The sequence below is a fragment of the Hemiscyllium ocellatum genome, chromosome 22 (genome assembly GCF_020745735.1).
Source record: "Hemiscyllium ocellatum isolate sHemOce1 chromosome 22, sHemOce1.pat.X.cur, whole genome shotgun sequence".
NCBI lineage: Eukaryota > Metazoa > Chordata > Chondrichthyes > Orectolobiformes > Hemiscylliidae > Hemiscyllium > Hemiscyllium ocellatum.
The window spans coordinates 7,141,691-7,155,389 of record NC_083422.1 but is presented as its reverse complement, the minus strand read 5'-3'; the positions used below and the strand labels follow the sequence as shown (position 1 = coordinate 7,155,389).

The 13,699-nt window shown below is 39.8% G+C and overlaps 1 protein-coding gene across 5 annotated transcripts in view; it reads right to left on the bottom strand.

Moving 5' to 3' along the window:
• jmjd1cb (jumonji domain containing 1Cb) overlaps positions 1-13,699 on the bottom strand; it is a 407,377-nt gene that overhangs the window by 30,760 nt on the left and 362,918 nt on the right. For all 5 annotated transcript variants that reach the window (XM_060841851.1, XM_060841852.1, XM_060841855.1 and 2 more), the window contains 3 exons: positions 8,336-8,537; positions 2,673-2,881; positions 1,588-1,740 (listed from right to left, as the gene is read on the bottom strand). In XM_060841851.1, coding sequence (XP_060697834.1) covers positions 1,588-1,740; positions 2,673-2,881; positions 8,336-8,537 — 564 coding nt within the window. The remainder of the gene's footprint in view (positions 1-1,587; positions 1,741-2,672; positions 2,882-8,335; positions 8,538-13,699) is intronic.

Sequence of the window (13,699 nt, the reverse complement as noted above, 5' to 3'; positions counted from 1 at the left end):
TGATGTACAAATTTGCAGCTTAGCTGCAGAGATAGCTCAGATCCTGAACATAGAAATTCAATAAATTGGTGAACTGCATTTGTGGTGAATATGCAATATAAAGACACGAGGCCAAATGGATGTTACCAGCTAAACTGCAGAGAATATGCTAATGAGGGGAACATCTCACAAAATGTCATCATCGATTAAGCAAATCAGAATTCTAGATGTTCAAAGAAAAAAATAAGAAAATGCCCAACAATATTAAACTGTGTATTGCAGGAAATTGCTATTTTGTCCTATTATCTGACAAAATGAGTTTTCTGAAACTTGAAGAAAGTGAACATGCATTTATGTAGCCTTTCACATCCTCCTTCATGAAGGAGCAGTGCTCCGAAAGCTAGTACTTCCAAATAAACCTGTTGTACTATAACCTGGTCTTGTGTGAGTTTTTAAACTTTGTCCACCCCAGTCCAACACTAGCATCTCCATATCATAAATAAAGAAGATAGATACCTATCACATAGTGAGATGCCACAAGCAACAATGATATAGTGACTAAATGATCTTTTTTGATGATGTTTTGTGAAAGTGACAATTTTGGCCAGGATGGAGAAATTGCATAGAGTAGACATTCACAGCTAGCCACATTGTCAATTAGAGTCATAGAGATGTACAACACGGAAACAGACACTTTGGTCCTACCTATGTCGACCAGGTATCTTAACCCATTTGCCAGCACTTGGCCCATATCCCTCTAAACTCTTCCTATTCATGTACCCATCCAGGTGTCTTTTAAATGTTGCATTTGTACCAGCCTCCAGCACTTCCTCTGGCAGCAAATTCCATACACACACCATCTCTGCATGAAAAGGTTGCCCCTTAGGTCTCTTTTAAATTTTTCCTCTCTCTGTGACCTCTAGTTCTGGACTCCCCCAGCCCAGGGAAAAGACATTGTCTATTTATCATATCCATGCCCATCATGATTGTATTTATGATTTACTATCATTTTAAATGAGAGTGAGGAAATTAAAAATAACAGCATTCACAAATTTATGGGAGATGGAGAAGAATGATGTTTATAAAAAAGACCAAAGAACAGTCAAATAATTCTTGAAATAACTCTGTTTCATTCTTCACAGATGTAGCCACACAGTTACTTCACTACTTGTGTTTTTATGGAAGTGGAAGAAATGTTTTGCTATCTAAAAATATTCTCTTTTAATCAACACTTGATGCTACTGATCTTGAACAAGAGCATTGTAACATGTCAATGGAAGATGAATGCTACACTATACCTAAAGATTTGAACAGACATTTCAATTGCATTGCACATTTCATACATCTTGACGTAATTTTGATCAAACTGCACTGGCACCACATAGTTTTTCACACTTGGGTAACATTACACACTGATGAATACATTATTTCATTGAATTCCGGGAAGTATGAACAAATTACACAGCAAAATACTATGTGTGAAAAAGTGAAAATTCACAAAATGTTAGCAAAGGGTATTCTGGTGCTGGCACCAACACAGCTGAAACTGAACAGTGTATGAACACAGCCTACATTTTTTTAAATACACAGATCAATTCAGAAACTGACCTTTAGAACCCCTTCTTCCCCTTGCTTCATAGCAGTCCAAACAGACCACAAATCCACATTTCTGGCAAACCCAATGGATGTTAAACAATGTGGCTTCACATGCATCACACATTTCCTGAACTCCTTTTACTGCTCTCTTCCAGGCTATTTTGGCTGAAACACAAAACAAACACTGTTACTGTACGCTGAAACTTTCAGTTTATAGGGGAAAGTTCACTGGTTTTGCACATGGTGTAGTCTAAACTGCTGCAAAAAGCAGCCAAAGCCAATGATCAGACAAGGTATAAACTGTTGTAAGAAAAATAATGCACCTTAAACATTCTGGAAAATGTTAGAAATGTTGAGATGGAAATTCTGCCAATCAGAAAAAATACACAAGAGCACATATGACATAGTCAGAAAGGGAAAAATAAAAGGGGATATAAAGATGTACTGTTTGATACAGACTTCATTTAAATATGAATGCAATGGGAATTTTGACAAATCAACTTACTTGCACTATTTATCTGTTATTTATTTACTTTTGCAAATCACAAGATCAATCCCCAATTCTAAAACTTGCAAATTTAAAACAGGCATTTTTTAAAAAGTCAATATAATTCGCACAATTGACAGAAAAGTCATGTTGTTGAAGCCATAAAATGGGAGCCAACTTGGATCTGATGAGTATGGGACCCTGGATGGCATTTTGTGATCATGGTCAGGTGAGGCAGTACAATGAGAAAGCCCTCAGCAGGTCAGCAACCTTACCAACACCAATGTAAGCAGTTGCTCAGTGAGTGGTAGCATCAACCTTCTGGTGCTGGCAGTATGCTGTGGTGGTGAAAAGACATTTAGTTCCTCTGCCATATTGCCAGCGATCTCTACTTACAGCCCGTCCTTGATGGAGTGGGAAAATTCAGCCCAATATTTCAAAACCAGACTACAGCATTATGTTTGAGAGACCCAACTTGCAACACAAGTTGTCAAGAATTTGAATCCATCAACACGTAAACACTACCACATCTACTACAGCAAGTTTTAAATCACGCATAGTATGTATGTTGTATAACCAGTTCATAAATCAAACAGAGGCAAACTATTACCATCGTGTTTAAGCCAACTCATAGCAGTCTTCTCAGATGTTTCTATTTGATAAAATGTATCGTCAATATTTCTCAAAATGTATTTGGAAGATTCTATGTCCAAATCCATGGAATCACTGGGTAACCACAGGTTTACTGCTTCATCATCATACTGATCTGGAGTTGAAAATCCATCTATCCTTAATACTGCATTCTTACTGAATGCCAGTCTGAAAAAGAAGAGACAAAGGTAAATTTAGTGAAATCATTTTATACATGATATGTGACAACAATTGTATAGCTGGTAGCTTATTGATTTGATTGACGATAAATTATTTATCAGAAATTAAACCACAGAGGAGCATACTCAGCCTTAAATTAGAGCTATCTACTCTAATTCCACCTCCTTCTCCTTTCCTGCATTCAGCATGTTCATTTTCAAGTACCAACACAATTCTACTTTGAATGGTTTTATACTGTCAGCTTCAAGGCCACTTTCTTTTCCTTTATCTTTTCATGGAATATGGGCATTGCAGCCCAACCCTAAATGCCCTTGAACTGACGGACTTTCTCTTCTACTTCAAAGGCATTTAAGATTAAACCACATTATTGTGGATCTAGAGTCACAGGTGGCTAAACCAGGTAAGGTGACAAGAGTTCCCTCACTAAAAGACATTCATGAAAAGTTCGGTCATTACGACAATCAATTATAGCTTCATTGTTAGCATTAATGTGGCCTGACTGTATATCTGGATGTAGTGACTAAATTCAAATTCCAACTGCTACCATGAAGGGATGTGATTTGAAATTCCCAGAGGATTAGCCTGGGTCTCTGGATTACTAGATAAATGACATTACCACAGTGGTGTAATCTGTTGCCACGAAAAACACCAATACATGAACATAACAATTTGTTTCCATTTCCAGTTCATTTTTTCCCCACCAAATGGCTTTTTTAAATATCCTTTTTAAGGTTCTAACATCCATCTTGTAAGTGCTTCATTATAACATTACAGTGCACTCTGGTCACTATGGGCAGCAACTCTTTGACTTGAGAAGCCCAAAATTAAAGGACGCAATTATTTTGCATCAATGTACATTTAATATTTCCACATTAATAATTTGCAAATATACTGAAAAAGACTCAGGGTATGATACAGCCGAGAAGTTGGGATGGATTGAAAATGTTGGCTACATAATACTGACAATAGAGGCCACAAAATATTGTCACCAAGACTTCTTACAATCTTCTTTCCATCTTCTGGAAATGTAAAGTTAGTGCAATGAAATACAGTGTCCACATGACTATAATTAACGTTATTAATTGGAGGAAGCAGGAAAGGTGGCAAGGGTGCAAAATATACTCTAGGTGGGGAGTTTCAAAGTCCCACACCAAGTGTGGTTCAACAGCAGCATTACTGATTGAGCTGGTCCAGTCCTAAAACTGCTAGACTGGGTCTACACCAGATGGTGAGGGAACCAACAAGAGGCAGAAAAGCATGCTTCATGTCATCCTTACCAGTCTGCTGCTACAGACACTAATACTGTCATGGACAGATGTAAGAGTGATCACACACAGTCAGAAGTCCTGCCTTCACATTCAGAATATCCTCCGTCATGCTTTTTAGAAGAAGAGTAACCTACCCAGACCCATTCCCTCTGCCCTAGAACAGCCAATTCATTTAACCTGCACATCTTTGGACTGAAGGAGGAAATTGGAACACCCAGAGGGAACCCACACAGGCCTGGGGAAAACATGCAAACTCTACACAGACGGTCGCCTGAGGCTGGAATCGAACCTGGGTTCCTGGCGCTGTAAGGCAGCAGTGCTAACCACTGAGTCACCATGCCGCCCCTGGGTTGGGTGGCACTATCACCGTATTCCGTGAGACAGACTACGAATAGATCTAGCAACTCAAGACTGGGCATCCATGATGCACTGTGGGCCATCAACAGAACTGTACTCTGGCACAATCTGCAACCTCATGACCTGGCATATCTCCTACTCAACCACTACCATCAAGCCAGGGGATCAACCCTTGTTGAGTGGAAAGTGCAGGAGGGCATGCCAGGAGCAGCACTAGGCATTTCTAAAAATAAGGTGTCAACAATTTACAGGTGAAGTGACCGAACAGGACTACTTGCATACCAAACAGCATAAGCAGCAAATGATAGATAGAGCAAAGTAAACCCACAACCAACAGATCAAATCTAAGCTCATTGTTCCTCTTACATCCAGTCATGAATGGTAGAGGAGAATTAAACAATTCACTGGAGGAAGAATCTCCACAAATATCTCCATTCTTAATGATGGAAGAGCCCAACAGATCAATGCAAAAAAATATGGCTGAAGTATCTGCAGTAGTCTTCAGCTAGAAATCATGAGGGATATATAGAAGGCAAACAGCAGCAGTCGTTTCTCTAGGGAGGGGGATTTTGAGACTAAGAGGGACATTTTTAAGGTGAGTGGAGAAAGGTTTATAAAAAGACATGAGGGCAACTTTTTTAACACAGTGAATGATTCATGTGGAATTAACTTCCAGAGGAAGAGGTGGATTTGGGTACAGTTACAACATTTAAAAGACATTTAGATAAGTACTTGAATAAAACAAAAGTGGAGGGATATGGACCAAGTGCAGACAGGTGGGATTAGTTTACTTTGGGATTATGGATGTTATGGACTGGTTGGACTGAAGGATCTGTTTCCTTACTCTATAATAACAAAAGAAAAGTGAAGTATCAAATGGATGATCCAATTTGGTCTCCATCAGTGGTCCCCAACATCACAAATACTAGTCTTCAGCCAATTCGATTCACCCTACATGCTATCAAGAAACATTTGAAAGCTCTGAGTACTGCAAAGGCTATGGACCCTGACAACATTCTGTCAATAGAATTGAAGACTTGTGCTCCACAAATTGCCACACATCTCGCCAACCTCAGAACAAGTACAATTCCAGCTTCTACCTATCTATTTGTGTGGAAAATTGCCCAGATATGTCCTGTATACAAACAGCAGGACAAATCCAACCTGGACAATTACTGCCCCAGGCGAAAGTGAGGGCTGCAGATGCTGGAGATTAGTGTCGAGAGTGTGATGCTGGAAAAGCACATCAGGCAGCATCCAAGCAGCAGAATCGACGTTTCGTGCAAAACCCTTCATCAGGAACTGTTCCAGTCTCCTCTCAATCATCAATAAAGTGATGGAAGGTGTCATCAACAGTACTATCAAGCAAGTCATTGTGAGTCAACCTATGTTGGTCAACCAATGACACGTGAACTACAGTAATTCAAGAAGGCAGCTCACCTCCACCTTCTCAAGGGCAACTAGTTTAGGCAATAAATCCTGGCCAGCCAACGACACTCACGTTCCCATGAATGAATCAAAATAAATTAAGATAGGTAATCCAGAGGTTTCCCAAAGTGGAAAGCTAATAAACTTTCTTTTCCTTATCAAAAGATAGATATTCATGTGGCATATTTTGTACAAGACAGTATTTTCACTCTTAAAGACCATAAGACATTGGCACTGAGTGGTTTCACAACCAGTGAGATAGACAATTTGTTATAACACCCCCTCATTTCCTTTGAAGTCCTATCTTCAAAGGTTCAGCACTATTAATAGTTGGCCTGACTTCAGGATTTCTATATAGAATTACTGTGGAATTGGGGGTCACAATCTACACACTCTATCAGTGACACAGCCTACGATGGCCCTATTCATGTCAGTGAGGATGATGCTCCAGCTGAATGTACAAGCATTCAAAATGGAATTCTCTCTTCCATAAATTCAGCAGGTTGCTTTACAATTTCCTTTAGTTCTCATCCTGCCCAACAACATGGATTCAATCCACGTACCAGTTGTGACAGTGCATGGAGGCCAGCCTCCTTGCCTTGCCCACACTTGTGGAATAGTGTGCTCAAGGTATTTAACCAATTGTTTCTGTTTCATAAACAGAGATACATATTGCCTTTTGTAGACAATGGCTAATTGTGGCAGACTTAAATAATAATGCAACTTTGTCTTAAATAAATCTTAACGGCAGAGAGGCTTCTCACTCACACCCCAACTGTCCACTCAGAGATTGCAATAAACAGTAAATTTCTAGTGCTCCAGGTGTATAATCTTTTCCTGTTTATCAAGAGTACTGTGCTTACTTATATTAAATCATTCAGCATCATCTACCTGATAACACAAATCGCATTTCCAGAATCTTACAGTTATGACGTTGCGTCTTAAGACTTTACCAAATCCTGACCCATTTACTACTTCTCAGGCATCATCTTAGTGGGCGGCACGGTGGCACAGTGGTTAGCACTGCTGCCTCACAGCGCCTGTAGACCCGGGTTCAATTCCCGACTCAGGCGACTGACTGTGTGGAGTTTGCACGTTCTCCCCGTGTCTGCGTGGGTTTCCTCCGGGTGCTCCGGTTTCCTCCCACAGTCCAAAGATGTGCGGGTCAGGTGAATTGGCCAAGCTAAATTGCCCGTAGTGTTAGGTAAGGGGTAAATGTAGGGGTATGGGTGGGTTGCGCTTCGGCGGGTCGGTGTGGACTTGTTGGGCCGAAGGGCCTGTTTCCACACTGTAAGTCTAATCTAAATCTGACAACTGGGCGGCACAGTGGCCCAGTGATTAGCACTGCTGCCTCACTGCACCAGGGACCCGGGTTCAATTCCCACCTCAGGTGACTGTCTGTGTGGAGTTTGCACATTCTTCTAGTGTCTGCGTGGGTTTCCTTCAACAATCCAAAGATGTGTAGGTCAAGTGAATTGGCCATAGTAAATTGCCCATAGTGTGAGGTATATTAGTCAGGGGTAAATATGGGGAATAGATCTGAGTGGGTTAATCTTCGGAGGGTTAGTGTGGACTTGTTGGGCTGAAGGGTCTGTTTCCATACTGTAGGGATTCTAATCTAGTCTAAACTATACAACTCATAATACACCTGCCTCATTCAAACCCTCTGCATAATTTGTTCAAGTCTCTCCATGCTTTCTCATTTCTGCTAATGCTTGATCACTTCACCATTTTCAAATATAGACATTAGCTAAACTTAGCAGGAAATGGCAACATGACCTGTGGTGAGCTATCCAATCATTGGGTTTCATATGTGGGAGACAATAGCCAATAACAGCTTGAAGTAACGATTTAATAAGTGGTTACAGCACGTTGACAGCAAGGGTGAACATCAAAATCAACAATACACATGGACACATCATGACAATGTTGATAATGATAGACATTTGTATTGTTCATAGCTGAACAATACTCTGCCCAAGAAATGAATCAAAAACAGAATTGCTGGCAAAACTCAGCAGGCTTGGCAGCATCTGTGGGAAGAAAGCAGAGTTGACATTTCAAATCTGGCGACTCTTCATCAATGGTGGTCAATTCTGATGAAGAATCACTGGACACGAAACGTTCAGTCTGCTTTCTTCCCACAGACACTGCCAGACATTCTGAGTTTTGCCAGCAATTTCTGTTTTTGTTTCAGATCTCCAGCATCCACAGTTCTTTCTTTTATTTCTTAATTAGTTGCCTTGGTTCTTCAGACCAAATTCTGTTCTCTAAATGATGTTAATTAACTTAATTAACCTGAACCAATCCACTTTTCATCCTGAAAGGCCAGAACAACATAATGATACCATCAACTTGAAATTTAGGTTCCAAACTTATGTTTACATACCGACGGAAATAGTAGAATCTGCAGAATACTGCTGACTGACTGAACTCCTCATTTTTCCTGTAACGTACCATACGACATTCTCTACACTTTTGAAGATTTGGTGCTATCTCAGAGCATGAGCCATCTTGCAGAAAAGGTTCTCCAGTTTGTTTAAGTTTCTTAACTTTCCGCCAATCCTTCAACACTGACCGTGGTAAACCATCTGTGAAAAAAGAGCAAGCCTCTTGAAAACTACAGCATTGTACAAATTTCAGACAATAACATATTTTAAGCAAAGACAGGGAACTTACTTTAGATGTATTCACTCTGAGAGTCACCTTGCTCTTCAAACAACATACAATTGAAAAATCAGACACATTTCTTTAACTAGCATTAAAATAATTTAATTTTCCTGCAGTGATTTGGTAAAAGTCCTTGAGTAGTAGCATCATCTCGTACAACAGCCTTGAGTGAATTGTCTTTTCCAATTAGGAGGTTTTTATATCTAGGAACACTGGAACCCTGGTTGAACAGAAAATGCAACCTACTTCAATTGGTACTTTGAAACTGAAAGGTTGAAGTCGAAGTTGAAACCCTTCATAGACTAAGAAAACAGCAAACACCTATCCAAACTGAATTGCTAAGAGTGATTATTTAGGAGATAGTGAGGACTGCAGATGTTGGAGAAGTCAGAATCAATAAAGTGTGACTCGGGAAAAAGTACAGCAGTCTATTCCATCACACTGCTGACTTGTTGATGACGGATAGGTTTTGGGGAGTCAGGAGGGGTGTTAGTCACTGCAACGTTCTAAAGTTTCTTACCTGCCTTTGTCGCTGCTTATATGGCTAGTCCAGTGCAGCTTCTAATCAATGGTAATTAGAAGAATGTTGATAGTGGACATTTCAATGATGGTAATACCACTGAACATCAAGGGATATTTGTTATATTGTTTCTTATTGCAGATGGTCATTGCCTGGAATTTGTGGCACACGTTACTTGCCACTTTTCAGCTAAAGCCTGGATACTGTCCAGGCCTTACTTCATTTGGACATGGAATACTTCAATATCTTAGGAGTCACAAACATTGATAAAGCAGCCGAAAATAGTTGGGCCTAGAACACAATCCTGAGGAAATCCTGAAGCGATTCCTGACTCTGATTTGACCGACCTCCAACAAACACAACCATCTTCCTTTGTATTAGGTATAACTCCAACCAGCGAAATGCATATTTCCCTCCTCCCCACCTGATTTCCATGGTGATTAATTTTGCAAGAGAACCATGACACCACACGCAATCAAATATGGCCTTGATATAATGGGTAGTTACTTTGATCTTCCCTCTGGAACCCACCCTTTTGTCCACATTTGCACAAGGCTGTCTTGAGGTTAAAAGTTGAGTGGCCCTAGCAGAACCCTAATTAAGCATCAATGAGAGTTGGTTATTGCCAAGCAAGTACTGCTTAATGGCGATATTTATGGCCTTTTTCCATTGTTTTCCTGGTAATTGAGAGAAGACTGATAGACTGTAATTGGCTGGGTTTGATTTACCATGACTTTTGTGGAAAGACACGCTTGAGCAATTTTCTTTATTGTCAGGTAAATGCCAGTGTTGTAGTTTAACTGGAACTTGCCTCAGAGGTGCAGCAAGTTCTGGAGTACATCAGTACTAATGCTGGAATACTGTCAGGACCTTTTGTCTTTGCACATTTAGTGCCTTCTGCTTGTTTCTTGATAACATGTTCGGAACACAGGAACCAGGAATAGACCATTCAAGCCCTCCAGCCTGCCTCACCATTCAATTCGTTGACAGCTGATGGAACGCTGCAATGTTTTTTACTCACCCCAACTCCATGACTCTATGCACCATTAGTAATCTGAAATCTGTAAATCTCTATCTAAAACGTACTCAAAAAATTGAATTTCCATCGCTCTCTGTGGTAAGAATTCCAAAGGTTCATGAACCTCTGAGTAAAATAACTTTCCATCTCAGAACTAAGAAGCATCTCTTTTATTTCTAAATTGTGCCCAGAGTTTCGACTCCCCAACTCAGGGATAATTACCAACAAGCCTGCTTTCCAAGGGCTACATCTCTGTCCACCACAGTGGCCATCTATTCCAATATTTACAGAAAGGAAACATAATTAATTCAGGAAACATAATGAAACTAGAGATCCTGCCTTTTAATTTAGAAAAGACTCAGTCTTCCTTTACCTCCAGATTACATGGCCAGTCTTCAAAAACCTGCCCCTTCTCAGTGTCAAGAAAACTGACTTCAAAGTTTCACTGTCTGAGAAGAAAGTGAATATGAACATTTTACAATCAGGATCCAGTCAAGTTGCAATGACCGCTTTTATGGCTCTTCAAACAAGTTTCCTATTTCCAACTGTCAAACCAAACACAAAGCTCTCAACAAACACTCAAAATGTTTTGTGAGAAGGAAAATGGTATTCAAAAACATTTTTAAAGCAGAACTGGGAAGCATTAGTGGCTGAAATGCAGTCCACAGAATTGATTCAATATAGATAAGTTGCAGCTCACTGTGATTTTTGTTTTCATCATCCCTAAATTTTCTCCCTTTGGCTGAAGGCACTGATTTATGCAGCTTTGTGTTTCTACTATCTCTTAACACCTCAGTCAAGTAGCTATGATTCACGTGTGAGCTAATACCCTGTGACCAGGGTGCTAACCAATGAGACAAAGCTTTACTCATGTGACTTTGGGCCTGCTTTTTTCTGGCAGAGCATTTGATGAGGGTGGGAATGACATCAAAATCTGGTCATGCCATCAGCCAAAGCCCAACACAAATAAATGCCCTGTTTCAGTATGAGTGGTTTGATAGAAGCCAGGCATGGGAACTAGTGCTTATTTTGTTTCAATCTTTATTTAACAGATGATACAACCAAATGTAACATCCTGCTGATATGAGCAACCACACAACAGATGAAGGACTGAATCTGGAATCTCTTTGCTTCATAAAAGCAAAGTACAACAAATAAAGCGTGAGAACAACTGTGCGTTACTATTCCAGATGACACGGATGAGAAAAAAAGCAGGCCCAAAGTCACATGAATAAAGCTTTGTCTCATTTGTTAACACCTGGTCACAGCTTCCCACTATTTCTTAGCCAACATGAATAACAATGCAAGTAAGATCTTGAGGGAGAGTTATCGCCCAGCCTATGTCCTGTTTAAAAACATTTGCACCAATTATCTGAACTTTGAGGGTTGACTAAAATACTTCAAGTTAATGAAAAATCTTGATAATGTTTACAAGTGAAATTGTTTTCAGGACTGAAAAAAATTTTAAACTGGCTTATTGATCAATAATCCAGTATAAACAGAAAAGCTGAAACAAGTAACAATTCTAAGAGATAAGGAATTCACAAGCAAAAACAGAACGCTGCAGATTTCTTGAAGGAGGATATTGTGGGGTTCCTGCAACTTAGCAGAAAATCTTGTGCTCCAATTCTCCAGTCCTTGGGGACCTTGGGGAAACACTGAGCATAGACAGTTAGAAATAGGTAAAAATCTTTCTCAGACAGAGGAACAGAGGTAGGATATTCAACCCATCAACTCTGCTCTGCCATTTAATGGCTGATTTGATCATTCTCAACTCCACTTTCCACATATATCTTTATTCCCTTCCTGTTTAAAAATCCATCTCATCCCCAATTATTCTGAATGACTCAGTCTCTGTGGTAAAAAATTACATAGAATCACTACTTCTGATAGAAGAAATTCTACTTGGCAATCCCCTACTCTGGTATTATGCTCTCTGCTCCTTGGCCCATCATTCTGTGTATTCATAGATATCTCAGCAGTCAGATGGTATATCTCTGAGTTGAGAAAGGAACATATACGAATGTGCAGGGGCAAAACTAAACTTCTCCCTTCATCTGGCAAGGTTGTGTGAAAAGGCAGTTCATGAAAATGGATAAAAAGCAAATATTAAGAATTCACAACAGTTCTTGGCAGAAAGGTCCCTTTACATGTATTACTGGATCACAAAAACTGATGCAAATCATATTTTATTAGTTAACTAATTACATCACAGTCTGGATGTTCAGCCTTGAGTTGGGTAGCAGGAGTAAGGAATACTCCTGGCTTTGTGCACATTGGAAATGGCCAAGGTAAGAGAGGGGGAGAGCTTAAGGTTGGGAGCAGGCCAGCCAACCTGGTGACAAGGTCACAGGCAGCCACACCGCCTTCTCCTCATACCATCATCCACCACACACTTCTCTATGACCTATGCACCCACATCCCATTGACTCTAATGTCCTCAACACCAGGTTATGTGCAACTATCTCCACGGCCCCTCATCCCAGACTATGACCTACCTCCTAGGCCCCTTCACTCTCTGCCAATGATCCCTCATGACATGATATGTAACTTCAATACCCATTCACTCACTATACGTTGTATAGACACAATGAATCCCATTGGGACAACAGTACATGTGAATGTCATTTAATACTTCCATGGTACAGAATACATCATGAGACTCAGGGAAAACATTGCTGTCAAATTCACAGTATTTATTGACACATGGTTAAGAGATTTCACATGCCTGGAGTTTCTGTTATTGATATTTTATAAAGCCTGGATGATTGACAGTTTCATTGACTGGTAGCAAGTGAAACAGAAGGGTGTGAATGATCTTTCTTAAAAAGCTGTTTTTCATATATGCTATTCTGAATATAGGGTTAAATCCTGGGTGGATGGGAATTAAAGTGCCTCATTTGGTATGGGGGAGGAAAAGCAAGAACAGACACCATCCATGGCATGGAAACGCAAGGATGACCATTTCAAGTTAGCTTTCATAAACTTTCCTCATGCAGACTTTGGTTCATGACACTTTCAAGACTCTAAGAACGTAGCCAAATTCCATGAAAATTGTAGGGGAAAGTTATGCATATTCCCACTTTGGAGTAAATGAGGAGTTTAAAATATAGGTTTGCAATTCCAATCATCTCATGTCCGTGAAAATTGAAAAACCCAGAATTCTTGGAATTAGGACCTGCTCACCATTTTTAGAGGGTTCCCAAGACAATGCCACACCAAAAACCCAGGCCAAGGTTTCAATTCTACTTTTGGATCTTTCCAATATAGAGCCTTTCTTAATGATTTTGGACTCAAAAAGTGTTCCCGTTGAACTTTATTATATCATCATCTTATTTACAAAACATTACAATTAACTGAATTCTGAGAGCACAGAATTCCTCAGATTCTCAGGATTTTATTTGTTTGATCTCTATCACCAAAGAATTATTAAATAATAATGCCCCTCGCCTTTATAGAACTGCACAGTTCTACTAACAAGATTGTCCAGTAATAACTTTTTTTAAAAATCCAGTTGTTAATCCAACTATAATTGCTCCAAGGTT